The following is a 27,695-nucleotide window of genomic DNA, read 5'->3' on the forward strand; positions in this document are numbered from 1 at the left end:
TGTGATCCACTAATTTTTCAGTGGTTTTTAGATATTTGTGTTAACATTTTTATTATTATTATTTTATTTTTGCTGGGGAGGGCAGGGGAGGGTGATGGGAGAGCGGGGTCGTGTTAACATTTTTTTAAAAAGGTTTTACTCTGTTGTCCAGGCAAGAGTATGCGATGGCAATCACAGCTCACTGCACCTTTGAACTCCTGGGCTCAAGCAATCCTCCTGCATCAGCCTCCCTGCCTAGCTAATGTTTTAAACTTTTGTAGACATAGTGTCATTTTGTTGCCTACGATTGTCTTGAACTCCTGGCCTCAAGTGATTTTCCTACCTTGGTCTCCCACAGTGCTGGTATCACAGGCATGAGCCCCGCCTCTTCCCCACCTTCTACCTGACCCTTCGCTTCTGTCGTCTGCGCAGGCGCGCAAGGGGAACTCGGAAGTGCAGGCGGAAGTGGCGTCGGGACGCTTTAGGGACGCGACTTGCAGAGTAAACACAGACGCTGCACATCGCAGTGGACGGTGTAGGCCGCTGCAGGCCACCATGAGCCGACTGCCGGATGACTACGATCCTTACGCGATTGAGGAGCCTAGTGACGAGGAGCCGGCTTTGAGCAGGTGGGCCCTGCCTTGTCCTGGCACCCAAGGCTTCGGGCGGAGGCCTGGCTTGGTCGCCTCCACTCGTTGCGCCTGCCGAGCCTATGCAGACCCTCGGCCTAGCGGTTCGGGAGCCTGTCGTACATCACTGTCACTTGTGCGGGGCCAAAGGGCTTTCCTGATGGGGTCGCGCAGCTCCCAGGGAGGCGGGGCCGCCTTGTCTGTAGAAAGAGAGAGATTACGGAATCTCGGGGGACCGCTTGTAAATCTTCAAAAGCAACGAGTTCGAAACTTGCGTCTACTGCTTGGCAGCAGAGTGACCGAAGGCAGGTCACTTATCTTATGTTACTTACCTGTAAAATGGAGCTATAATAACCTATAGTTGTACAAGCCATATAAGATAGCATAACACATGTAAATTTATTGTGAGGCTCATAGGACTTAATGTGAAGTGTCCATCTTGACTAAACTGCCATAAACAGAAATAAGGGAATATTGAACAGGACTTTTTTTTTTTTTTTTTTTTTTCCCTCCCGGGGGACTGTTTTTTTTTTTTTTTCTAGCTACAGAGGTAAATCATAAGGTCCTTGTCTTCCAGAGCCTTACAGTATGATAAGGGTAATAAGGTAAAGTAGGTATCTTGAAGAGCATTGTAGAAAATATTGACCTGAGACAGGCACAGACGAAAGTTTGTGGAATTTCTAGAAGGGTGCGATTTATTCTACAGGGAAACTTGAAGGTATGTTGCCAAGAGATTTCCACACCAATTTAGTTATTTCTTTTTCTTTCTTTCCTTTTTTTTTTTTTTTTTTTTTTTTGGGGAAAAAGTGTCATTCCGTCACCCAGGCTGGAGTGTAGTGGCGAGATCATGGCCTTCCCCTCCTGGGTTCAAGCGATTCTCCTGCCTCAGCCTCCTGGGTAGCTAGGATTACAGGCATGCACCACCACCCCTGGCTAACTTTTGTATTTTTAGTAGAGACAGGGTTTCACCATGTTGGTCATTGGGGCCTTGAACTCCCGACCTCCTGATCTGCCTGCCTTGGCCTCCCACAGTGCTGGAATTACAGGTGTGAGTCACTGCGCCTGGCCTAGTTATTTCTTTTTTTTTTTTTTTGAAACGGAGTCTGCTCTGTTGCCCAAGCTGGAGTACAGTGGCACAATCTCAGCTCACTGCAATCTCCGCCTCCTGGGTTCAAGTGATTTCCCTGTCTCAGCCTCCTGAGTAGCTAGGATTACAGGTGTGCACCACCATACCTGGCTAATTTCTGTATTTAGTAGAGATGGGGTTTCTCCATTTTGGTCAGGCTTGTCTTGAACTCCTGACCTCGTGATCCGCCCACCTTGGCCTCCCAAAGTACTGGGATTACAGGCGTGAGCTATGGCGCCTGGCCCTAGTTATTTCTTAAGCTGCCAGCAGATTCTATTTTTTTTTTTTTTTTTTTTTTTGGAGACAAAGTTTCACTCTTTTTGCCCAGGCTGGAGTGCAGTGGTATGTTCTGGGCTCACCGAAACCTCTGCCTCCTGGGTTCAAGCGATGATCCTACCTCAGCCTCCTGAGTAGCTGGTATTACAGGCATGTGCCACCATGCCCAGCTAATTTTGTATTTTTAGTAAAGACGGAGTTTCTCCATGTTGGTCGGGCTGATGTCGAACTCCCGACTTCAGGTGATCTGCCTGCCTCAGCCTCCCAGTGTGTTGGGATTGCAGGCATGAGCCACTGTGCCTGGCCAGATCCTAGTCTTAAAGCTTAAAACATTCATTCTGTTCAAAGAAGCTTTATGTGAAGCCATGCCTTCATTAACAACCTTGGCTGGGCGTGGTGGCCCATGCCTGTAGTCCCAGGACTTTGGGAGGCTGAGGTAGGAGAATCTCTTGAGCCTTAGTAGTAAAGGAACAGCCTGGGCAAAATAGTGAGATCTTATTTCTTAAAAAAAAATTAGAAGAACAATATTTCCTCATATTGTCATGGGAGACATTGGATGCATAGGAAATCAGACTGCTATTAAGATTTCTTTGGTGAGGAGTGACGATGTATACCAGGATTCCCTGTGAAAAAGAGTTTCAGTTATGGGTCCTGTCTGTGAAAGGACACACACACACACACACACACACACGTGTCTCATTTTTTTATTTATTTAGAGACTGAGTATCACTCTGTTGCCCAGGCTGGAGTACAGTGGCGGGATCTTGGCTCACTGTAGCCTCTGCCTCCTGGGTTCCAGTGATTCTCCTGCCTCAGCCTTCTGGGTAGCTGGGATTGTGGGCATGTGCTACCACACCCGGCTTATTTTTTGTATTTTTAGTAGAGATTGGGTTTCAACATGTTGGCCAGACTGGTCTCAAACTCCTGACCTCAGGCGATCTACCTACCTCGACTTCCCAAAATGCTGGGATTAGAGGTTTGAGCCACGGAGTCTGGCATGTTGTAACATTTCTTTAAGGAAGCTTTATAATCTTGAGACAGTTGCCACTGGTAAGGTAACTGTAAAGATGAATATTATAAAAACAAAACAATGTTATCTGACAGTATTGCCTGCTGAAGGCTCTAAGACATATGCTTATTATTTTAAAAAGGGAGATTAGTGTTAGGTGTCTGTCAGGATTTAATTTTACGCAATTTCTAAGCTAATAAATTGTAGCTTGTCACTGTTTCACAGAAGCTAACTGAAGACATGAGACCCCTGGGTCAAAGATAAGACTACACATACTACACATAGCACAGCAAGCAGCATGAGCATCATGTTTGTGGCTTGCTTTTGCTTCGCAGACCTGCAGGTATTACGCTGGGGGTCCTAGAAGAATGCTGCACGTTCAGTGGTTTAGCATTGTGGCTAAAGAATACTTCAGCTTGGAGAATCCACCTCTTTCATAGCAGACAATAAATATACCTGCTCTTTGTTCTGGAAGGAGACATTATCTCATTTCTCAAGGTTTTTCGCTGCAAACACAATTCTGAGAAATGGCTGGAGGAACAGTGGTCAGAACCGTGCATTCTTGGCATACTTAACTTGCATGTCCAGGATCCATGATGCATTATTGCCTTTCCCAGCAGTGCTGAAAACTGAGACTTTGCTTGAAATAATCACAAGGATTGAAAAAAATTGGCAGAAAAAATAACGCTTGCTTTGTGATTCCATTTCTTTAAGTTAAACATTTTATTTTGAGGTTTTTGTAGATTCACATTCAGTTATAAGAAATAATACAGGCCTGGTGCAGTGGCTCACCCTGTAAGCCCAGCACTTTGGGAGGCTGAGGCAGGAGACTCACTTGAGCTCAAGAGTTCAAGACCAGCCTTAGCAATGTGGTGAAATCCTGTCTCTACCAGAAACATAAGAAATTAACTGAGAATGGTGGTGCATACCTGTGGTCCTAGCTACTTGGGAGGCTGAGGCGGTTGGGTGACTTGAGCCTGGGAGACGGAGGTTTCAATGAGCCAAGATGGCACCACTGTACTCCAGCTTGGGCAACACAGTGACGTCCCCAACTTAAAGAATAAGAGAAATAATACAGAGATATCCTGTGTATCCTTTCCCCAGTTTCCTCCAGTGTTAACATACTACAAAACTATAGTGTAATATCACAACCAGAGTATCTGTCTGTCTGTCTGTCTATCTGTCTATCTATCTGTCTATCTATCTATCTGTTTATTTTTTGCAATGGAGTGTCTGAATCCTGTAATCCCAGCTACTTGGGAGGCTGAGACAGGAGAATCACTTGAACCCAGGAGGCGGAGGTTGCATTGAGCCGAGATCATGCCACTGCACTATAGCTTCAGTGACGAGAGTGAGACTCTATCTCAAAACAAACAAACAAAAAACAGTCTAGGTAACATGGTGAAACCCCATCTCTACAAAATTAAAAAAAAAAAAAAAAAAAAGCTGGGCATGGTGGCATGTGCCTGTAGTCCCAGCTACTGGGGTAGCTGAGGTTGGAGGCTCACTTGAACTGGGGAGGTGGAGGTTGCAGTGAGCTGAGATCATGGCACTGCATTCCAACCTGGGTGACAGAGTGAGATTCCATCTCCAAAATTTAAAAATAAATAAAAATTAAAAAAAGATTAGAAATATGCAGAAGTAGCCTGTTGAAAATAGCAATATGTAATATACATCAAGTGCAACCGTGTAAAACTTAAAATTGTTGTTCGACAGGAAGATACTGAGAGTTTTAAATTATTTTAATTTTAAAATATTCATATTCTTTTTGATTTAAATGTATGCTAGCTCTGAAGATGAAGTGGATGTGCTTTTACATGGAACTCCTGACCAAAAACGAAAACTCATCAGAGAATGTCTTACTGGAGAAAGTGAATCATCTAGTGAAGATGAATTTGAAAAGGAAATGGAAGCTGAATTAAATTCTACCATGAAAACAATGGAGGACAAGTTATCCTCTCTGGGAACTGGTAAACTTTTTGTTCAATTATATATATATATTTTTGTAAGCTCCATAAGGGCGGGAACCTTATTTGTGCTCTTCTGTGTTCCCAGCACTTTTAGTAGGTGTTCAATAAATATTTATTGAACGAAAGAGTAAATGTATTTAGCAGTCTGAGCTAGTCTTCTTTTTCTCATTAAAAAAAAAGTTACTGATTTATTTATTATTTTAGATTCATTCTGCCACCCAGGCTGGAGTAGAGTGGTGTAATCATAGCTCACTGCAGCCTAAAACTCCTGGGCTCAAATGATCCTTCCCACCTCAGCCTCCTGAATAACTGAAATCACAGGCATGTACCACTGTGCCCAGCTAATTAAAAAAAAAAAATTAGTGGCCAGGCATGGTGGCTCATGTCTGTAATCCCAGCACTTTGAGAGGTTGAGGTAGGTGGATCTCTTGAGGTCAGGAGTTCAAAACCAGCCTGGCCAACATGGTGAAACCCCGTCTCTACTAAAAATATAAAAAATTAGCTGGGCTTGGTGGCACGCACCTGTGGTCCCAGCTACTGGGGAGGCTGAGGCAGGAGAATCACTTGAACCCGGGAGATGGAGGTTGCAGTGAGCTGAGATTGCACCACTGCACTCCAGCCTGTGTGACAGAGCGAGACTCAATCTCAAAAAAAAAAAATTATAAAGACAGGGTCTGAACTATGTTGTCCAGGCTGGCCTTAAACTCCTGGCTCAAGTGATCTTCCTGCCTTGGCCTCCCAAAGTGCTGGGATTACAGGTGTGAGCTACTGTGCCTGGCCTGGAGTTTACTTTGATGACTACAGAGAACTGTCTTGTGCTCTTGGAAAGAGATTAGTTAGTACTGTTTACTTGGTTAATTTTATTTTGCAGTTTTTACTCTAGGGTTAATAAAAAAAGACACACAAACTTACAGAAGTATTTTTAGGGTTAGATGGCACTAAAATGTGGCAGTTTTCATCATGTATCACCACAGATTCCTGTCTCATTTACTAAGTAATGAAACATACTTCATTTTGATACTTGGTCTTTATGTAAAGTGTACCTGACCTGAAAACTGTGAAAGTAGGACTCTGTCCTGGCACAGTGGCTCACACCTGTAATCCTAGCACTTTGGGAGGCTGAGGCAGGTGGATCACAATGTTAGGAGTTCAAGGCCAGCCTGACCAACATGGTGAAACCCTGCCTCTACTAAAAATACAAAAAATTAGGCAGGCACAATGGCAGGCGCCTGTAATCCCAGCTACTTGGTAGGCTGAGGCAAGAGAATCTCTTGAATCGGGGGTGAGGGGGCGGTGCAGAGGTTGCAGTGAGCTGAGTGAGACTCCATCTCAAAAAAAGAAGAAAGTAGGACTCTTCGGCAGCATTGATTTTCAGTTGATAACGCTATGAATTAACTAGAAAGAACTGAAAGCATGTAATAATATAATAAAAGCTAAATCAGGTGCTAATTAAGAGGAATTAGGGATGTAGGCATATGATGACATCTGGGCACAAGTGAGGAGAAGACTGTCCTTGACTCATTTCTCTTGCCTTCCTATAGGGTTCTTAGTAGGGTTCTTATCCTTTTGTTTTTTTTTTTGAGACGGAGTCTGACTCTGTCGCCCAGGCTGGAGTGCAGTGGCACCATCTTGACTCACTGCAACCTCTGCCTCCCAGGTTCAAGTGTTTCTCCTGCTTCAGCCTCCCCAGTAGCTAGGACTACAGGCGCGTGCCACCACGCCCAGTTATTTTTTTGTATTTTTAGTAGAGACAGGGTTTCACCATGTTAGCCAGAATGGTCTTGGTCTCCTGACCTTGGATCCACCCACCTTGGCCTCCCAATGTGCTGGGATTACAGGCATGAGCCACTGTGCCCAGCTCTTATCTTTTTTCTCCTAGTGTTTTTAGAACAAAATGTTTGTTCTTTGTTCTGCACAGTATACTGCATGACTGAAAGGTAGAGATATGCGTGCTGGCAATCTGAAAATATGGCTATTTTATTTAATGAGATTTGTGGGAAGGGAGAGCGAAGAATTTTCTCAAGATTTGGAACATTTTAAGCAGGGCCAGTTCTCTGTGCCTGCATAGGACATAGACATCAAGTGAGTCATTGACGTGAAAATATTTCACCATCAAATGATATTATGAATGAGTTGATATTGCTTTGAGGTGATGGAAGAATATATGGAGTTTTTTGTCTTGTGAATTATGTATGGTTTAGTATGTAAACTTTACATCTGCTTTGATTAGGATCTTCCTCAGGAAATGGAAAAGTTGCAACAGCTCCAGCAAGATACTATGATGATATATATTTTGATTCTGATTCTGAGGATGAAGACAAAGCAGGTGAGTAACCTATTTACCAGGTTTAGCAGTTACATTTTATTAAAAAGGTTTACCTAACAATTATTGAATGTTAGGATTTCCTTCCTAGTTTGGTCTTTTAAGAAATTGCGGCCAGGCATGGTGGCCCACGCCTGTAATCCCAGCACTTTGGGAGGCCGAGGTGGGTGGATCACCTGAGGTTAGGAGTTCCAAGACCAGCCTAGCCAACTTGGCAAAACTCCGTCTCTACTGAAAATACAAATATTAAGCCAGGTGTGGTGGTGCATGCCTGTAGTCCCAGCTACTTGGGAGTCTGGGGCAGGAGAATCGCTTTACCTGGGAGGCAGAGGTTACAGTGAGCCAAGATCTCCCACACTGCACTCCAGCAGCCTGGGAGACAGAGTGAGACTCTGTATCAAAAAAAAAAAAAAAAAGAAATTGTATGCCATTGATGTGAAAACAAAAGCAGGAGTGGTTAATGAGAAAAGCTGGGGATGCAGGCATTTGAGAACATGGCACCAACAGTGGTGCTGCTTGGGTGTACCTAGGGAGTGAGAGAGAGTTTCCCAACTTAATACCTCCGCTCCGCAGGGGTCTTGTCGCCTCTCCCTTTATGTTCTCTATAGCAGCAATATTTGTTTTCATGACTGCAAGTACTTTCTATGTTTAATCCTCCTGCAGAAGTTTTTCTTATTTTTTCTTTTGAGATGGAGTTTCGCTCTTGTTGCCCACGCTGGAGTGTGTTGGTGCAATCTCAGCTCACTGCAACCTTTGCCATCTGGGTTGAAGCGATTCTCCTGCCTCAGCCTCCTGAGTAGCTGGGATTATAGGCATGTGCCACCATGCCTGGCTAATTTTTTGTATTTTTAGTAGAAACTGGGTTTCACCTTGTTAGCCAGGCTGGTCTCAAACTCCCAATCTCAGGTGATCCGCCTGCCTCAACCTCCCAAAGTGTTGGGATTACAGGTGTGACCCACTGTGCCTGGCCTCCTCCTGCAGAATTTTTCATAAAGTATTGCTTTCAGTCAGCCTCTGTGTGCTTCAAAATTGAATTTTTATAAAATTTGAGCAAAGTTGAACATGATAAGAGCTACAACTAATTATATGAGTAATTACACTGAAATATTCAAATAACAAATTTTTGTGGTAAAGAACAATATTATACTTTTGTGCATTATTACTTAAATATTGACCTGCTAAAATATATGTCTTTATTTATATATATTTTTAGGCAGAGTCTCACTCTGTCACCCGAACTGGAAAACAGTGACAAAATCTTAGCTCACTATAGCCTCTGCCTTCTGGGTTCAAGCAATTCTGGTGCTTCAGCCTCCCAAGTAGCTGGGACTACAGGTGCATGCCACCATACCCAGCTACTCTTTGTATTTTTAGTAGAGATGGGGTTTTGCATGTTGGCCAGGCTGCTTTCGAACTCCTGACCTCAGGATGTCTGCCCACTTTGGCCTATCAAAGTTCTGGGATTACAGGTATGAGCCACCACTACAGGCCTGCTAGAATACGTTTAAAAAGTCTAGGTTGAGTGTGGTGGCTCACGCCTGTAATCCCAGCACTTTGGGAGGCTGAGGCAGGCGGATTACCTGAGGTCAGGAGTTCAAGACCAGCTTGGCTAACATGATGAAACCCCGATTCTACTAAAAATAAAAAAATTAGCTGGGCCTGGTGGTATGCACCTGTAATCTCAGCTACTTGGGAGGCTGAGGCAGGAGAATCACTTGAACCCGGGAAGCAGAGGTTACAGTGAGCCGAGATCAAGCCATAGCACCCAAGCTTCGGCAACAGGAGCGAAACTCCGTATCCAAAAAAAAAAAAAAAAATGTCTAGTGTAGGTCCGGGCGAGGTGGCTCACACCTATAATCCCAGTACTTTGGGACTCTGAGGTGGGTGGATCATGAGGTCAAGAGTTCAAGACCAGCCTGGCCAAGATGGTGAAACCTGATCTCTACTGAAAACACAAAAACTAGCCAGGCATGGTTGCAGGTGCCTGTAATCCCAGCTACTTGGGACGCTGCAGCAGAGAATCACTTAAACCTGGGAGGTGGAGGTTGCGGTGAGCCAAGATCGCTCCACTGCACTCCAGCCTGGGCAGCAGAGTGAAACTCAGTCTCAAAAAAACAACAACAAAAAGTCTAGTGTATATAGATGCCATAGGTTTTTTTTTTCTATTTTCTTTCATTTTTCCTCTCTTCCTTTCTTTTCTTTTCTTTTTGTTTTAGGTTTTTTTTTTTTTTTTTTTTTTTGAGACAGGGTCTTGCTTTGTTACATAAGGCTGGTCTCGAATTCCTGGCTTCAAGCAATCCTCCTGCCTCTGCATCCCAAAGTGTTGGAATTGCAGATGTGAGCCACTGTGCCTGACCACATAGTTTGTTTTTTCAGTTCACTTTTGAAATATTTTTTTTCTGATTTCAGTAGCATTTTATATATAAGAATGTGTGGAGAATTCATCCATCAAAAATAGTTTCTATTCATTTTTGTTTTTTAAAGACAGGGTTTCACCATGTTGGTCAGGCTGGTCTTGAACTCCTGACCTCAGGTGATACACCCTCCACAGCCTCCCAGAGTGCTGGGATTATAGGCGTGAGCCACCGCTCCCAGCCAGCTTCTATTCTTGGCTTGCTTTTAGTGGCTCTTTTGAGACTGAATTCTCATTGTTTGAACTTAGTCCTTGAGATACCAGCTTTTGGTAAAGAAACAATTTTTGCCTCCTCTGTCATTTTCATTTTAATGTCTTATTAGTTGGAGAAGAACTTTATTTTTAAAATTTTTGTCAACTTGTTACTTCTTTAGAGATAGGTCTCACTCTATCACCCAGGCTCCAGCAATGCAATGGTGCAATTATAGCTCACTGCATCCTCAGACTCCTCAGACTGCTATAGCTCACTGCATCCTCATCCTCCTAGCTCAGATTCCCTATTAGCTAGGACTACAGGTGTGTCTGGCTAATTTTTAATTTTTATTTGTGTAGGGATGGGGTCTCATTATGTTGGCCACGCTGGTCTTGAACTCCTGCTCTCAAGTGAGCCTCTAGTCTCAGCCTCTCAAAGTTCTAGGATTACAGTGTGAGCTACCGCACCTCACCTGGACAAGCATTTGTTTGGATGAAGGGTCTTTTTTAACTTTTTTTTTTGAGACAGAGTTTTTACTCTTTCACAGAGGCTAGAGTGAAATGGTGCCATCTCAGCTCACTGCAACCACCGTCGCCCCCCACTCCCATCCATGTTCAAGAGATTTTCCTGCCTCTGCCTCCCGAGCAGCTGGGATTAGGTACCTGCCACCACATCTGGCTAATTTTGTATTTTTTTTTTCTTTTAGACATAGTCTCACTCTTGTTGCCCAGGCTGGAGTGCAGTGGCACGATCTTGGCTCACTGCAACCTCTACCTCTTGGGTTCAAGTGATTCTCCTGCCTCTGCCTCCCAAGTAGCTGGGATTATAGATGCCCACTACCATGCCCAGCTAATTTTTATAATAAAGACAGGGTTTCACTGTGTTGGCCAGGCTGGTCTTGAACTCCTGACCTCAGGTCATCTGCCCACCTGGGCCTCCCAAAGTGCTGGGATTACAGGTGTGAGCCACTGCATCTGGCCTTAATTTTGTACTTTTAGTAGAAATGGAGTTTCACTATATTGGCCAGGCTGTTCTCAAACTCCTGACCTTAGGTGATCCACCCACCTTGGCCTCTGAAAGTGCTAGGATTATAGGCATGAGCCACTATGTCCGTCCCTTTTTTAACGTTTTTCCTTTTTTTTTTTTTTTAATCTTCCCCATCATTAAGCACCTTTTTTTAACTTTTTAAGGAAAATAAATAAATGTATAACTTGGGAAATGAGACTTTTAAAGAAGTATGAACTTGAGATGTGATTCTTAGCCATATCCTAACATTTTCAAAATTAGTACAGGTGACCAAGAAAAAAAAGAAGAAACAACACAAGATTCCAACAAATGATGAATTACTATATGATCCTGAAAAAGATAACAGAGATCAGGCCTGGGTTGATGCACAGAGAAGGGGGTAAGAACTTAAATTCATAATCAAAATCTTTAGAAAAAAATGATTGAAAGATTATTTCCACTGCATTCACATTTTGAATGTATGCGTATGTGTTTACACAAACACACACAAATAAAAAAGTTTGAGGAAAAAACTGCTGAATAGTTTATTTCTAAAATAACTGGCAAATTTTAGTCAGTTGGTTTTTTAAAAACTTGTTGAATTCAGGCTAAGTCAGTCTCTCCATTCAAGAAAAACTTGACTTTTTTTTTTCAGATGCAGTTTATTTTTATTTTTTATTTTTTGTGAAACAGAGTCTTGCTCTCTTGCCCAGGGTGGAGTGCAGTAGTGCAATTTCGGCTCACCGCAACCTCCACCTCCTGGGTTCAATAGATTCTTCTGCCTCCACCTTCTAAGTAGCTGGGACTACAGGCATACACCACCATGCCCAGCTAATTTTTGTGTTTTTAGTAGAGACAGGGTTTCATCATACTGGCCAGGCTGGTCTTGAACTCCTGACCTCATGATCTGCCCGCCTCAGCCTCCCAAAGTGCTGGGATTACAGGCGTGAGCCACTGTGCCCAGCCTCAGATGTAGTTTTTAAATTATTTTGAGATTAAGAGTCATGTGCATGAGCTGGGTCGGTGACTCATCCCTGTAATTCCAGCACTTTGGGAGGCTGAGGCAGACAAATCACCTGAGGTTGGGAGTTTGAGACCAGCCTCGTGAATATGGTGAAAACCCCCCTCTCTACTAAAAATATAAAAATTAGTGGAGCTGTGGTGGCGCACACCTATAATTCCAGCTGCTCAGGAGGCTGAGGTGGGAGAATCGCTTTAATCTTGGAGGTGGAAGTGCCAAGATCACGCCACTGTACTCCAGTCTGGGCGACAGAGTGAAACCCTGTCTCAAAAAAGTTTTCGTGGATTTAGCACTCAAATGATTTTTTTTAACTACTTACAAATTCAATCTTTAAAAATTAAGACGAAGCCAGGCCTGGTGGCTCATGCCTGTAATCTCAGCACTTTGCAAGGCCAAGGCGGGCGATCACTTAAGATCAGGAGTTCAAGACCAGCCTGGCCAACATGGCAAAACCCCTTCTCTACTAAAAATACAAAAATTAGCTGGGGGTGGTATCGTGTGCCTGTAATTCCAGCTACTTGGGAGCCACAAGGATCGTTAGAACCCAGGAGGTGAAGGTTGCATTAAGCTGATATTGTACCACTGTACTCCAGCCTGGATGACTGAGTGAGACTGTCTCAACAAAAACAAAAAAAATTGAGATGAGGCTACTCTGTGTACACTACTTATGGGGTAGCCCTGCTCTGCAAGGAGCAGTTAAAAATTTTGAGATGAAATTAAATAATAAAATTACCCACGTTAAAAGTGAAAAATTTAGTGGCATTTAATACCATTCACAATGTTGTACAGCCACTACTTTTATTTAGTTTCAACCATTTTCATCATCCCAAAAGAAAACCCTGTACTGTTAGGTAGTTTCCCTATGCTTCCCCTCAGCCCCTGGCAGCCACTGATCTGTGCATTGTCTCTGTGGATCTGCTTATTTTAGATATTTCATATGAATGGGATTGCTTTTTTCTTTTTTATACCCAAAGAATCACCTCATACAGAATGAATGGGATATTATATAGTATGTAGCCTTTTGTATCTGGCTTTTTTCACTGGGCATAGTGCTTTTGAGGTTCATCTACATTTTAGCATATGTCAGTACTTTACTTTTTATGGCCGAATAGTATCCCATGTATGTATATGCCGCAATTTGTTTATCCATTCATCCACTGAGGGATTTTTATGTTGTTTCTACACCCTTCGCCCCACCTTTTTTTAAGAGACGCAATGGCTGGAGTGCAGTGGTGCAGTTATAGCTCACTGTAGCCTCAAACTTCTGGGCTCAAGCATCCTCTTTCTTCAGCTTCCTGAGTAGCTGGGACTGTAGGCACACACTGCCTCATGGGTTCAAGCACTCCTCCCACCTCAGCCTCCTGAGTAGTTGGGACTATAGGCACACACCTCGTGGCTAATTTAAAAAATGCATTTTACTAGTGAAGTCTTGCTGTGTTGCCCAAGCTGATCTTGAACTCCTGGCCTTAGTTGATCCTCCTGTCTTCGCCTCCTGTGCTGGCATTACAGGTGTGAGCTGTGGTGCCTGGCCACTTTTTTTTTTGTTTTTTTTTGAGATAAAGTTTTCACTCTTGCCCAGTCTGGAGTGCAGTGGTGTGATCTCAGCTTACTGCAACCTCTACCTCCCGGGTTCAAGGGATTCTCCTGCCTCAGCCTCCCGAGCAGCTGGGATTACAGGCGCCCGCCACCACGCCTGGCTAATTTTTTATATTTTTAGTAGAGACGAGGTTTCGCTATGTTGGTCGGGCTAGTTTCGAACTCCTGACCTCAGGTTGTCCACCCGCCTCGGCCTCCCAAAGTGCTGGGATTACAGGCGTGAGCCACTGTGTCTGGCCTCTAATTTAATTTTTAATAGACGTGAGGTCTTGCTATGTTGCCCAGGCTGGTCTTAAACTCTTGGGCTTAAGCAATCCCATCCTGCCTTGGCCTCCTTTAGGTCTGGGATTATAGGTGTGAGCCACCATGCCCGGTGTGTGATTGTTTATTTTTATTTTCATTTTATTAAAAAAAATTTTATATAGAGACAGGATTTCACCATATTGCCTAGGCTGGTCTCAAACTCCTAGGCTCAAGTGATCTGCCTACCTTGGCCTGGGATTACAGAGGTGTGCCACCATGTCTGGCTGTATGCTTCTTTTTTAAATGTAGCTATACTGTTTTTAAAAAATTCATGAACTTTTATTTTTGGTACATTTGTCACAATTAATGGACTAATATTGATACATTATTATTAATCAAAGTCCATAATTTAAAAAAATTCCTTAGTTTTTATGTAATGTTTGTTTTCTGTTTGAGGATCCCATGTAGAATACTACATTACATTTAGTTATCATGTCTCTACAGGCTTTTCTTGACTATGTCAGTTTCTTAGACTTCCGTTGTTTTCAGTGCCCTTATGTACTTTGAGGAGCACTAGTCAGGTATATGTAGGAGGCCCTCTGTGGGAATTTGTCTGATGTTTTTTCACATAATTAGGATGGGATTATGGATTTTTATGAGGAAGAATGTAGAAGTACAGAGCCATTTTCATTACATTATTTCAAGAGTACATACTACCAGCATGAGTTTTTTGTGTTGCTGTTGGCCTTGATCACCTTGCTGACCAGTGTTGGCTTTCTCTACTATGAAGTTAGTCTTTTACCACGCTACCATACTGTGCTCTTTGGAAGGAAGTCACTGTGTCCAACCCAAACTTAAGGACTAGGGAGTTACACTCCACCACTGTGAGAGAAGAGCATCTTTATAGATCATTTAGAATTCTGTGTGGGGATTTATTTGTTCTCCCCCATTTATTTATGTATTCAATACATTTATACTAGCACGGACTCTTGGGCATTTATTTATTTATTTATTTATTTTATTTATTTATTTTTTTTGAGACGGAGTTTCACTCATGTTACCCAGGCTGGAGTGCAATGGCACGATCTCGGCTCACCGCAACCTCCGCCCCCTGGGTTCAGGCAATTCTCCTGCCTCAGCCTCCTGAGTAGCTGGGATTACAGGCACACACCACCATGCCCAGCTAATTTTTTGTATTTTTAGTAGAGACGGGGTTTCACCATGTTGACCAGGATGGTCTCGATCTCTCGACCTCGTGATCCACCCGCCTCGGCCTCCCAAAGTGCTGGGATTACAGGCTTGAGCCACCGCGCCCAGCCTCTTGGGCATTTATTTTATACTTTGGGTTGTAATCCAATCCTACTTTATTTTGTTGCTCAGTTTGTTTCAGCTTTGGCAGTTGGTGACTCTTTTAGTTGGCTCCTGTTTCCCTTTGTCATAACCACCTCATTGTTTGGTTTTTGTTTTCTTGAATATGTCCTTCCTTTCTGGCACTAAAAGATGCTCCAGGTTCATCTTGTATTTCTCATTCCTAGAATTAGCCATTTCTCTGAAGGGGACTGGTTCTTTTTATTGGAAAATGACACTAGAAACCACTATCTGGTTTTAATATGTGTTTCTTCCACTTTCTTCTTCTGTTCTAGTTACCATGGTTTGGGACGACAGAGGTCACATCAACAACAACCTGTTCCAAATAGTGACGCTGTCTTGAATTGTCCTGCCTGCATGACCACACTGTGCCTTGATTGCCAAAGGTAATGGATGAAGGACACACACACACACACACACACACACACACACACACACACACACATTTTGTTTAAATCAGAAACAGACACACATTTTGTTTAAATCAGAAACAGACCTTTTTTTTTTTTTTTTTTTTTTTTTTTATGTTTTCCAAGTTGGTTTGCAGTGTTATAATACCTCACTGCAACCTCTGCCTTGTGGGTTCAGGTGAGTCTCCTGCCTCAGCCTCCCAAGTAGCTGGAATTTTAGGCGGCTGCCACCACACCTAGCTAATTTTTGTATTTTTAGTAGAGACAGGAGTCTCACCATGTCGGCCAGGCTGGTCTTGAACTCCTGACCTCAAGTGATCCGCCCACCTTGGCCTCCCAAAGTGCTAGGATTACTGGCGTGAGCCACCGCGCCCTGCCCAGAAACAGACTTTTGTGGTACTCGGGAATTCTGATAAGGTTCTGTATTTATATTCTTGGTGCTATGTGACTAATCTTTATAAAATGAATTTTGGTTATATATAGTTCTATTAAGAGTAGCTTTGGCCACGCATGGTGGCTTACACCTGTAATCCCAGCACTTTGGGAGGCCGAGGTGGGTGGATCACCTGAGGTTAGGAGTTCGAAATCACCCTGACCAACAAGGTGAAACCCCATCTCTATAAAACAAAAAAAAGGTCAGGCATGGTGGCTCACGCCTATAATCCAAGCACTTTGGAGGCCAAGGCAGGCAGATCACCTCAGGTTGGGAGTTCAAGACCAGCCTGACCAACATGGTGAAACCCTGTCTTTAAAAAGAAGGAAAAAAAAAAAAAAAAAAAAGAGTAGCTTTTATGCTGGGCGTGGCGACTCATGCCTGTAATCCCAGCACTTTGGGAGGCCGAGGCGGGTGGATCACGAGGTCAAGAGATCGAGACCATCCTGGCCAACATGGTGAAACCCTGTCTCTACTAAAAACACAAAAAATTAGCTGGGCATGATGGCACGTGCCTGTAGTCCCAGCTGCTCAGGAGGCTGAGGCAGGAGAATCACTTGCACCTGGGAGATAGAGGTTGCAGTGAGCCGAGATCATACCACTGCACTCCACCCTGGTGACAGAGTAAGACTCTGTCTCAGAAAAAAAAAAAAAAAAAGTAGCTTTTATACTTTTTAAGCTGGGCACAGTGACTCATGCCTATCATCCCACTACTATGGGAGGCTGAGGCAATCACTTGAGCCCAGGAGTTTGAGACCAGCCTAGGCGACACAGTGATACCTGGTCTCTACAAAAAATAAAAAACCAAAAAATTAGCTGAGTATAGTGTTGTAGACTATAGACCCAGCTACTCCGTAGGCTGAGGTGAGAGGATGGCTTGAGCCCAGGAGTTCAAGGCTGCAGTGGGCTGGACCACCACTGCACTGCAGCCTGGGCAACCAAACAGAGGTGAGATTCCCCATCTCTCTCTCAAAAAAAGTATCTTTTCTAGTGCAAAATAGCAGCATAGAAGCAAACTGGCTTTCCTTCCGCCTGCAGAAAACCAAAACCAACTATACAGCACTGAAGCTATCCCCACCAGTATCCCAGATCTCAAATATAAGGTGGAGACAGTTTCTAGGGCCACAAAGAAGTGAAAAAAAGCAGACAGTAAGAGAATTGGACTTCCATATCTGCTTCTTATTCTCCACAAGCTGCCTGGCACCAAGTGAGCAGAAAAATTCCTCCGAGCTCATGATCTTTACATGAGAAAAAGTGAGAGTGAAGTGAACAAACAGCTTCTTTCCCTTCTTGAGTTCTCTGGTGAGAGATCTGTCCCTGCCTCAACCCATAGGAAGCACTGAGAGTGCCTGAAGGAACATATATTCCTGAGGATAGCCAGAGACAAAGACGGGAAGTGGGACTACATCTGCAACCCTGGAAACTCCACTCTAACTCCGCCAAAGGAAATGCCAACAGAGTGTCTGTTCAGCAGCACCACATTATAGGAGGTTTGTTCCACAGGGTGGAGGTGTGAGCCCCTAGCCAGGCTTCCCAGCCTACTGGGATATCCTTATCCTCTTTGGGACCTCCCACATTTGGGACAGGCAGCACTCTCAGTGTTTACTAGAACTAAGGCAAACCAGGGCTTAAAGTGCCATCTAGTGCCAACAAGGAAGCAGTGACCTAGTGTAAAAAAGAAAGAATATCAACCTGCAAATTGCAAAGAATCTCTAGGTAAACATATCTAATAACCAAAACAAGCCAAGCAGAGAAGACTGGAATAAATAACTAATCCTTCAATACAAAGACATAGATGTACCTCCACAAGACACAGTAGCAAATGGAACCATGATTTCTTCAAATGGATAAAACAAGGAATCAGTGACTGAACTCAACAACACTGTGATATGTGAGCTCTCTGACCAAGAATTCAAAACAGCAGTTTTAAGAAAACTCAGTCATCTCCAAGATAGCCCAGGCAGTTCAGGAACAAAGAGATTGAAATAAGTTTTTAAAAAATCATGGGCACAGTGGCTTATATCTGTAATCCCAGTACTTTGGGAGGCCAAGGTGGGAGGATGGCTTGAGGCCAGGAGTTCAAGACCAGCCTGGGCAACATAGTGAGACTCTGTCTCTAGGAAACCAAAAAATACTTAGTTGGGTGTGTTGGCGTATGGCTGTAGTCCCAGCAGCTACTTTGGAGGCTGAGGTGGGCAGAAAAGGAAAAAAAGTTTAGAAAAATGATTTGTTCTGATGCACAAGAGATACAGAGAAAGGGAAAAATATACATTAACATGTGATAAGGGATTCTTAGAGATCTGAGACAGATATAGTCATGCAAGTACATACAGAGGAAACTAGAACTATTTTTGTTTCAGGATATTTTGAAAGGTTAGATTATATGTTTACCTGGAGAAGTGCCCACTTACACATTCTTAATTCCAGGTGGTTATCGTGATAGTGAAGGTAAAGATTAATATTTGGAGCTAATGAGTGCACAGTGTGAGTTCATTGTTTTTAGCCAGATAGGTATTTTTGTCCCTTGAGGTCTAAGGGGAAAAAAAGAAGAACAACTTACTAAGTGGGAAAATTAGTAGGAAAATTACATATATGAGGTGAACAACATAGGGGGATGGTTTTGGAATGAAACTGTTCCACCTTGGATCATCAAGCATTAGTTCAATTCTCATAAGGAGCACACAACCCAGATACCTCACATGTGCAGTTCACCATAGGGTTCATACTGTTAGGAGGATCCAATGCTGCTGCTGATCTAACAGGAGGCAGAGCTCAGGCAGTAATGCTCCCTTGCCTGCTGCTCACCTCCTGCTGTGCTGCCCAGTTCCTAACAGGCCACAGACTGGTACCGGTCTGCAGCCTGGGCTTTGGGGACCCCGAAACTAGACTAATTAAATGTGTAATAGCTGAGAGTAGACATTATAAAGTCAGAAGTTCCTTAAGCTTTAAACATGTAGCTTTTACTAAAATGTTGACCACAGTGGCACCATCTGTAATGAGAAGAGGGCAGAGCCTCAGGCCACAGTGTGAAAAGACAGTAGTCAAAGATTACTGCACATTACCTGGCAAGTTTCCAACGACTTTTGTCTGAGTTTGAAGAGTAAATGATTTTTTTCCTTGAGATAAAACTTACTTTCAAAAAGCAGTAGACAAGAGGATACATTTCTTCTTTATACTATTATATACTAAAAAGTTTCTTCTGCCAGGTGCAGTGGCTTGTGCCTGTATTCCCAGCTAGTAGGGAGGCTGAGGCAGGAGGATCACTTGAGGCTAAGAGTTCAAGTCTGTAGTGAGCTGTGTTCACAAGTTTGTTTTTTTTTTTTTTTTTTTTTTTTGAGATGGAGTTTTGCTCTTGTTGCCCACGCTGGAGTGCAATTGTACAGTCTCAGCTCACTGTAACCTCCACCTCCCAGGTTCAAGTGATTCTCCTGCCTCAGCCTCCCGAGTAGCTGGGATTACAGGCATACGCTACTACACCTGGCTAATTTTTTGTATTTTTGGTAGAGATGGGGTTTCTCCATGTTGGTCAGGCTGGTCTCTGACTCCCTATCTCAGGTGATCTGTCTGCCTTGGCCTCCCAAAGTGCTGGGATTACAGGCATGAGCCACCTTGCACCCAAGTTTTAATTATTATTATTTTTTTTTAGGGATGGGGTTTCACATGTTGGCCAGGATGGTCTCCATCTCCTGACCTCGTAATCCACCCGTCTCGGCCTCCCAAAGTGCTGGGATTACAGGCATGAGCCACTGTGCCCAGCCTATTGTAATTATTCTTTTTTTTTTTTTTGAGACAGAGTTTCACTCTTCTTACCCCGGCTGGAGTGCAATGGCGCGATCTTGGCTCACCGCAACCTCCGCCTCCCGGGTTCAAGCAATTCTCCTGCCTCAGCCTCCCAAATAGCTGGGACTATAGGCACGCGCCACCGTGCCCAGCTAATTTTTGTAATTTTAGCAGAGACAGGGTTTCACCTTTTTTTTTTTTTAATTTTTTTTTTTTTTTTTGAGACGGAGTTTCACTCATGTTACCCAGGCTGGAGTGCAATGGCGCGGTCTCGGCTCACCGCAACCTCCGCCTCCTGGGTTCAGGCAATTCTCCTGCCTCAGCCTCCTGAGTAGCTGGGATTACAGGCACGCACCACCATGCCCAGCTAATTTTTTGTATTTTTAGTAGAGATGGGGTTTCACCATGTTGACCAGGATGGTCTCGATCTCTTGACCTCGTGATCCACCCGCCTCGGCCTCCCAAAGTGCTGGGATTACAGGCTTGAGCCACTGCGCCCAGCTGGTTTCACCATGTTGACCAGGATGGTCTCGATCACTTGACCTTGTGATCCACCCGCCTCGGCCTCCCAAAGTGCTGGGATTATAGGCGTGAGCCACCGCGCCCGGCCTTATTTTAATTATTCTTAAAACAACTGTTTAAAATTTCTTTAAACTTGCTGTTTTGTTCCTATGTCTTTACTTTGGTTGGTATTTCAGTAAGTTTTTTGTGTTCTCAAATTTTATCTGAATGGATAAACTATTAAAATAGAACATACACCCCAGTTCTCCGTTTCATTTTTCTTTTAGGCATGAATCGTACAAAACTCAATATAGAGCAATGTTTGTGATGAATTGTTTTATTAACAAAGAGGAGGTTCTAAGATATAAAGCCTCAGAGAACAGGAAGAAAAGGCGGGGCCATAAGAAGATGAGGTCTAACCAGGAAGATGCTGCTGAGAAGGCAGAGACAGATGTGGAAGAAATCTATCACCCAGTCATGTGCACCGAATGTTCCACCGAAGTGGCAGTCTATGACAAGGATGAAGTCTTTCATTTTTTCAATGTTTTAGCAAGCCATTCCTAAATAGCGCAATTGGCATTTAATTACCCAATACCATATATAAGGCAAATTTGGACAGTTACTTTCCTCCTGCCTGTTCCTATCCTTAAGTGACGTTGAGGAAGCAGTGTTTTCTCTTTATAAAGGAGAATAGTTGTCAACCTTCATTCATCTCTCACCCTCTCCCTTTTTTTTTCTTTGATTTTCCCCCGTATGGATGGGACTGATATTCTCTTTTTGATGAACATTTGGAAACTATGAGGCTTTTTATTTATTAAAGCTCTTTAGAATTAAAATGTTCTGGAGTTATAAGCAATCTTTGTTTCTGTTATTTTTATTTTGGATATAGCTTTGATGTAATTAAACTGGAAGGTGTTTCCTGAATTGTCTGTATTGTTTTTGCTAAGGTGTATCTTTATTCACCCCCACCCCACATGACGGAATGACAATATTTAGTAATTGTTACAATTGCATGGACTAGGTGGGCAGCCGTGGCTGGCACCTGTAGTCTCAGCACTTTGGGAGGTCATGGCGAGTGGATCACCTGAGTTCAGGAGTTCGAGACCAGCCTGGCCAACATGGTGAAACCCTGTCTCTACTAAAAATATAAAATCAACCAGGTGTGGTGGTACATGCCTGTGATTCCAGCTACTCGGGAGGCTGAGGCAGGAGAATCGCTTGAACCCAGGAGTTGGAGGGTGCAGTGAGCATAGATTGCGCCACTGCTCTCCAGCCTGGGTGACAGAGTGAGACTTCGTCTCAAAACAACAACAACAAAAAAACAATTGCGGCCGGGCGCGGTGGCTTAAGCCTGTAATCCCAGCACTTTGGGAGGCCGAGGCGGGTGGATCACGAGGTCAAGAGATCGAGACCATCCTGGTCAACATGGTGAAACCCCGTCTCTACTAAAAATACAAAAACATTAGCTGGGCATGGTGGCGCGTGCCTGTAATCCCAGCTACTCAGGAGGCTGAGGCAGGAGAATTGCCTGAACCCAGGAGGCGGAGGTTGCGGTGAGCCGAGATCGCGCCATTGCACTCCAGCCGGGGTAACAAGAGAAAACCCCGTCTCAAAAAAGGGAGCTCACACCTGTTGTTGCATGGAGTAGGTACTGTCAGATGCTTTAAGTAATAAAGGTCCTTCTCTGAAAAGGAGTACACTTAACTAGTATTCTAAACTTAATGAAAGCACATTTTAAAATAGAAATTTATGGTGATGGAAAGCAACCTCCCCTTCTGACTTGACTTAAAAATTCTGGCCAGGTGTGGCGGCTCACACCTGTAATCCCAGCACTTCGGGAGACTGAGGTGGGTAGATCACTTGAGGTCAGGAGTTTGAGGCTAGCCTGGCCAACATGGTGAAACCTCACTTCTACTAAATATACAAAAATTAGCCGGACATGGTGGCACGCACCTGTAGTCACAGCTTCTCAGGAGGCTGATGCAGGAGAATCACTTGAACCTGGGAGGCAGAGGTTGCAGTGAGCCGAGATTGTGCCACTGCACTCCCACCTGGGTGACAGAGTGAGACTCCATCTCAAAAAAAAAATCTGCCACCTCTTGTGCTTACTATTACTTCTGTTGCAAACAATCAAGATACAATTTCTTAGGTATTAATATAAAAATCATCAGTGGCAGCTTGAGGGGAAATTGCATTGTAGGCATCTGTGGATTTTTAGTCTAAAAGAATGATATGGCTGAGTGCAGTGGCTCATGACTATAATTCCAGCACTTTGGGAGGCTGAGTGGGGAGGATCGCTTGAGCCCAGGAGTTCAAGACCAGCCTGGGCAACATAGCAAGACCCTGTCTCTACAAAAAAAAATTAAAAATTAGCTAAATGTAGTGGTGTGTCCCTATAGTCTCAGCTACTTGGGAGGCTGAGGTGGGAGGATCATTTGAGCTCGAAAGGCGACGGCTGAATGCCACTGCATTGTAGCCTGGGCAACAAACTGAGACCCTCTCTCTTTTTTTTGAGACAGAGTCTCACTTTGTTACCAGGCTGGAGTGTAGTGGTGCAATCTCAGCTCACTGCAACCTCCACCTCCCAGATTCAAGCGATTCTCCTGCCTCAGCCTCCCGAGTAGTTGGTACTACAGGTGCATGCCACCACACGCAGCTAATTTTTATATTTTTAGTATAGACGGGGTTTCACCATGTTGACCAAGATGGTCTCGATCTCTTGACCTCGTGATCCACCCACCTTGGCCTCCCAAAGGGCTGGGATAACGGGCAAGCCACCATGCCCGGTGAGACCCTCTTTTAAAAGAATGAGGCCTGGCGCGGTGGCTCATGCCTGTAATCCCAGAACTTTGGGAGGCCAAGGCGGGTGGATCACCTGAGGTCAAGAGTTTGAGACCAACCTGATCAACATGGAGAAACCCAGTCTCTATTAAAATTCCAAAAATTGGCCAGGTGTGGTGGCACATGCTTGTAATCTCAGCTGCTCAGGAGGCTGAGGCAGGAGAATCGCTTGAACCCGGACGGGGGAGGTTGCGGTGAGCTGAGATTGCACCATTGCACTCCAGCCTGGAGAACAAAGGCGAGAATCCAACACAAAAAAAAAAAAAAAAAAAAAAAAAAAAAAAAAAAAGTAAATAAAAGAATGATATGATTTGGGCTATATAAATAGCTTTAGAAAACTTACGCTCCTCTTATTTTCTAAGATTGTACCACGCCCAGCCAATTTATCAGGATTCATTTTGTCTGTGCTTTCGAATTTGTTGAATAAAGTTGTTCATACATTTCTCTCATTATCTTTTCATCTCTGCTGGATATGTAGTGGTGTCTTGCTTTTCCATTTCTAATATTTATGCCTTTTCTTCTTGATCTAATTTTAGTCTTATTTCATTAATTTTTAATTTTTTTTTTTTTTGAGATGGAGTTTTGTGCTTGTAACCCAGGCTGCAGTGCAATGGTGCGATCTCAGTTCATCCAACCTCCACCTCGCAGGTTCAAGTGATTCTCCTGCCTCAGCCTCCCAAGTAAATGGGTTTACAGGTGCCAGCCAGCATGCCTAGCTAATTTTTTGTATTTTTAGCAGAGATGGGCTTTCATTATGTTGGCCAGGATGGTCTCAAACTCTTGACCTCATGATCTGCCCGCCTTAGCCTCCCAAACTGTTGGGATTACAGGTGTGAGCCACTGTGCCCGGCCTTCTTTTACAATTTCTAAACATATATAGAACTTTAAAAATGTATCTATCAGGCCGGGCTCAAGCCTGTAATCCCAGCACTGTGGGAGGCCGAGGCGGGTGGATCAAGAGATCGAGACCATCCTGGTCAACATGGCGAAACCCCGTCTCTACTAAAACTACAAAAAATTAGCTGGGCATGGTGGAGCGTGCCTGTAATCCCAGCGACTCAGGAGGCTGGGGCAGGAGAATTGCCTGAACCCGGGAGGCGGAGGTTGCGGTGAGCTGAGATCGCACCATTGCACTCCAGCCTGGGTAACAAGAGCGAAACTCCGTCTCAAAAAAAAAAAAAAGTATCTATCTTTTGCTAGGTGTGGTGGCAAGCGCCTATATTCCCAGGTATTTAGAAGGCTGAGGCAAGAGAATTGCTTGAGCCCAGAAGTTTGAGGCTCTAGTTGATATGTTTTTTTTTTTTTTTTTTTTTTTTTGTTTGGGGGGGGGGTTTTCATTTTTTTTACCCAGGCTGGAGTGCAATGGCGCGATCTCGGCTCACCGCAACCTCCGCCTCCTGGGTTCAGGCAATTCTCCTGCCCCAGCCTCCTGAGTCGCTGGGATTACAGGCATGCTCCACCATGCCCAGCTAATTTTTTGTAGTTTTAGTAGAGACGGGGTTTCGCCATGTTGACCAGGATGGTCTCGATCTCTTGACCTCGTGATCCACCCGCCTCGGCCTCCCAAAGTGCTGGGATTACAGGCTTGAGCCACCGCGCCCGGCCTGATATGTTATTTAATTGCTTTGAACAGAGACCATAGTTAGTATGCCATAACTTCTTTGAAATTTTTTGAGACTTTCCTTATTATCTAGTTATTAATATTTCTGGCTTTAATATCACCATTTATTTAATTAATTTATTTATTTTTGAGATGGAGTCTTGCTCTGTCGCCCAGGATGGAGTGCAGTGGTATGATCTTGGCTCACTGCAACCTCTACCTCCCGGGTTCAAGTGATTCTCCTGCCTCAGCCTACCAAGTAGCTGGAATTAAAGGTGCCCACCACCAGGCCCTGCTAATTTTTGTATTTTTAGTAGGACAGGGTTTCACCATGTTGGCCAAACTTGTCTTGAACTCCTGACCTCAAGTTGTCTGCCTGCCTTGGCTTCTCAAAGTGCTGGGATTACAGGCATGTGCCACTGCACCTGGCCAGATAATTGTTGATATTCTTTGGTACTACATGAAAACTTGACAAGTATTACCTTCTTTAAGGTTAGATGCACTGTGGAATCTGAAACCATAGTAATGAAAGTTTCATATTCTTTCTTTTTTTTTTTTTTTTTAATAGAGACGAGGTTTCACTGTGTTGCCTGGGTTGGTCGAGAACTCCTGAGCTCAGGCAATCTGCCCGCCTGGGCCTTCCAAAGTGCTGGGATTACAGGCGCGAGCCACCATGCTCGGCAAGCTTCATGTTCTTATCTTGACCTTTGAATGACACTCTTACCTTTGTATATTTTTCTGTATAACAAATTATCCCCCAAATTTAGGGTACTAAAAAAGTAACAAATGTTACCTTGTGATTTCTGTGGTCAGGAATTTAAGGAATGGCTTAGTTTGGCAGTTCTAACCTGAGGTCTCTCAAGAGGTTGCAGTTTATTTTTAATTATTCATTTGAGACAGAGTCTCAATCTGTCACCCAGGCTCAAGTGCAGTAGTGCCATCTTGGCTCACTGCAACCTCTGCCTCCCAGTTGCAAATGATTCTCATGCCTCAGCTTCCTGAGTAGCTGGAATTAAAGGTGCGCACTACCATACCTGACTAATTTTTATATTTTTAGTAGAGAGAGGGTTTCATCACATTGGCCAGGGTGGTCTCGAACTCCTGAGCTCAGGTGAGCTGGCTGCCTCATCCTCCCAAAGTGCTGGGATTACAAGTGTGAGCCACCACACCTGGCCGGGGTGCAGTTTAAATGTTGGTTAAGACTGTAGTCATCTGAAGGCTTGACCGGGGCTAGAGGATCTGCTGGCATGTTGGTGTTGCCTTTTGGCAGGAGGCTGTAGTTCCTTCCTATATGGACTATCCATAGAGGTTTGGATCATAATCCTGAAAGACATAATCATATATTTAATAGAAACAGGGTCTCACTGTTTTGCCCAGGCTGGTCTCACTCCTGGTCTCAAGAGATCCTGCTTGAAGTGTTGGGATTATAGGTGTGAGCCATGACATGAGCCAAAAGACTGAATCTTGAATGCCCTAATTCTAAATGTCGAGATCCCAAAATATCAAAATTGCTAAAGTCTAAAATCCCTGACATCAAAAATTCTGAAAATCAAAATTCTGAAAAATGAAAATCGCAAAAGCTAAATTCTAGGCAAGGAATTAGTGAATTTTCAGTTGTCCATAGGATAGTTGCATTATATTAGTTGCATGATGTTAGGTGGAACTATTACTTTGTTATTGTCTTTATTTGGAAATTAAGTATGGTTTAAGTAGATGTGTATGGGTGCCAAGTTGACAAAGGGCGGACTTACTTTTAGGTGTCAACTTGACTGGTAAGGAATACCCTGGAACCTGGTAAAGTGTTATTTTGAGTGTGACTATGAGGATGTTTCCAGAGAAGATTAACGTGTGAATCCTAGTGCACTAGGTTGGGAAGATCTGCCCTCAGTGTTGGTGGGCACCATCCAGTTGGCCCAGAGAGAACAAATACAGAAGCCAAACTGGTCTCTCTCAGAGCCGGAACGACGTTTCTTCTGCTGCCTTGGGTGTCAGAAACTTGACTGCATTAATGCGTATTATCACAATGTTGACTTTTATTTATTTATTTATTTATTTATTTATTTATTTGAGACAGTGTCTCACTCTGTTGCAGGCTGGAGTGCAGTGGTGTGATCTTGGCTCACTGCAATCTCCCTCCTCCCAGGTGCAAGTGATTCTCTTGTCTCAGCCTCCCGGGTCGCTGAGATTACAGGTGCCTGCCATCACGTCCAGCTAATGTTTGTATTTTTTTAGTAGAGATGGGGTTTCACCATGCTGGCCAGGCTAGTCTCAAACTCCTGACCTCCTTATCTACCCACCTTTGCCTCCTAAAGTGCTAGGATTACAGGAGTGAGCCATAGAGCCTGGCCACAATGTTGACTTTGTGTACGTAAGCAGTGTGCACGTATGTGACAACACTGAAACTTCCTCAGTAAAGGAAGAGATGGCCAGGTGCTGTGGCTCACACCTGTAATCTTACCACTTTGGAGGGGTAGGAGGGAGAATCATTTGAGGTCAGGAGTTCAAGCCAGCCAGGCCAACATGGTGAAACCCCATCTCTACTAAAAATACAAAAATTACCTGGGTGTGGTGGCGGGCGCCTGTAATCCCAGCTACTCGGGAGGCTGAGGCAGGAGAATCACTTAAACTCAGGAGGCAGAGGCTGCAGTGAGCTGAGATGGCACCACTGCACTTTAGCCTGGGTGACAATGTGAGACTCTGTCTCAAAAAAAAAAAAAAAAGAAAAAGAGAAAAGAAGAGATATTATTTTCATACACCTGCATTTGTGATAAAGTTTCTCCAGATCGACAGTGCAGTGGCTTATGCCTGTAATCCTAGCATTTTGGGAGGCCGAGGTGGGTGGATCACCTGAGGTTGGGAGTTTGAGACCAGCCTGGCCAACATGGAGAAACCCTGTCTCTACTAAAAATACAAAATTAGCCAGGCATGGTGGTGCATGCCTGTAATCCCAGCTACTCGGGAGGCTGAGGCAGGAGAATT

At 44.0% G+C, this 27,695-nt stretch overlaps 1 protein-coding gene across 2 annotated transcripts; it reads left to right on the forward strand.

Moving 5' to 3' along the window:
- The first annotated feature begins 409 nt into the window (after positions 1 to 409).
- Positions 410 to 21,199, forward strand: EAPP (E2F associated phosphoprotein). 2 transcript variants are annotated; one of them, XM_032242579.1, is made up of 6 exons: positions 410 to 608; positions 4,808 to 4,989; positions 7,220 to 7,315; positions 11,206 to 11,323; positions 15,427 to 15,537; positions 20,563 to 21,199. In XM_032242579.1, exons 1-6 carry the CDS (start codon positions 535 to 537, stop codon positions 20,837 to 20,839), a joined length of 858 nt encoding a protein of 285 aa, XP_032098470.1. In that variant the 5' UTR covers positions 410 to 534; the 3' UTR covers positions 20,840 to 21,199. The 2 variants fall into 2 exon arrangements, with proteins under 2 accessions (XP_032098470.1, XP_032098471.1); XM_032242580.1 differs by lacking the exon at positions 11,206 to 11,323.
- Positions 21,200 to 27,695: the final 6,496 nt, after the last annotated feature.

The sequence above is a fragment of the Sapajus apella genome, unplaced genomic scaffold (genome assembly GCF_009761245.1).
Source record: "Sapajus apella isolate SASKATOON/1434 unplaced genomic scaffold, GSC_monkey_1.0 scaffold50, whole genome shotgun sequence".
In the NCBI taxonomy this organism is placed as follows: Eukaryota; Metazoa; Chordata; class Mammalia; order Primates; family Cebidae; genus Sapajus; species Sapajus apella.

Excerpts from the sequence above, each read along its gene's own strand:
- EAPP (XM_032242579.1), top strand. The coding sequence starts at position 535 with ATGAGCCGACTGCCGGATGACTACGATCCTTACGCGATTGAGGAGCCT. Across the intron at positions 609-4,807 it reads GAGGAGCCGGCTTTGAGCAG|CTCTGAAGATGAAGTGGATG; the intron begins GTGGGCCCTGCC and ends AATGTATGCTAG. Across the intron at positions 11,324-15,426 it reads GTTGATGCACAGAGAAGGGG|TTACCATGGTTTGGGACGAC; the intron begins GTAAGAACTTAA and ends CTTCTGTTCTAG.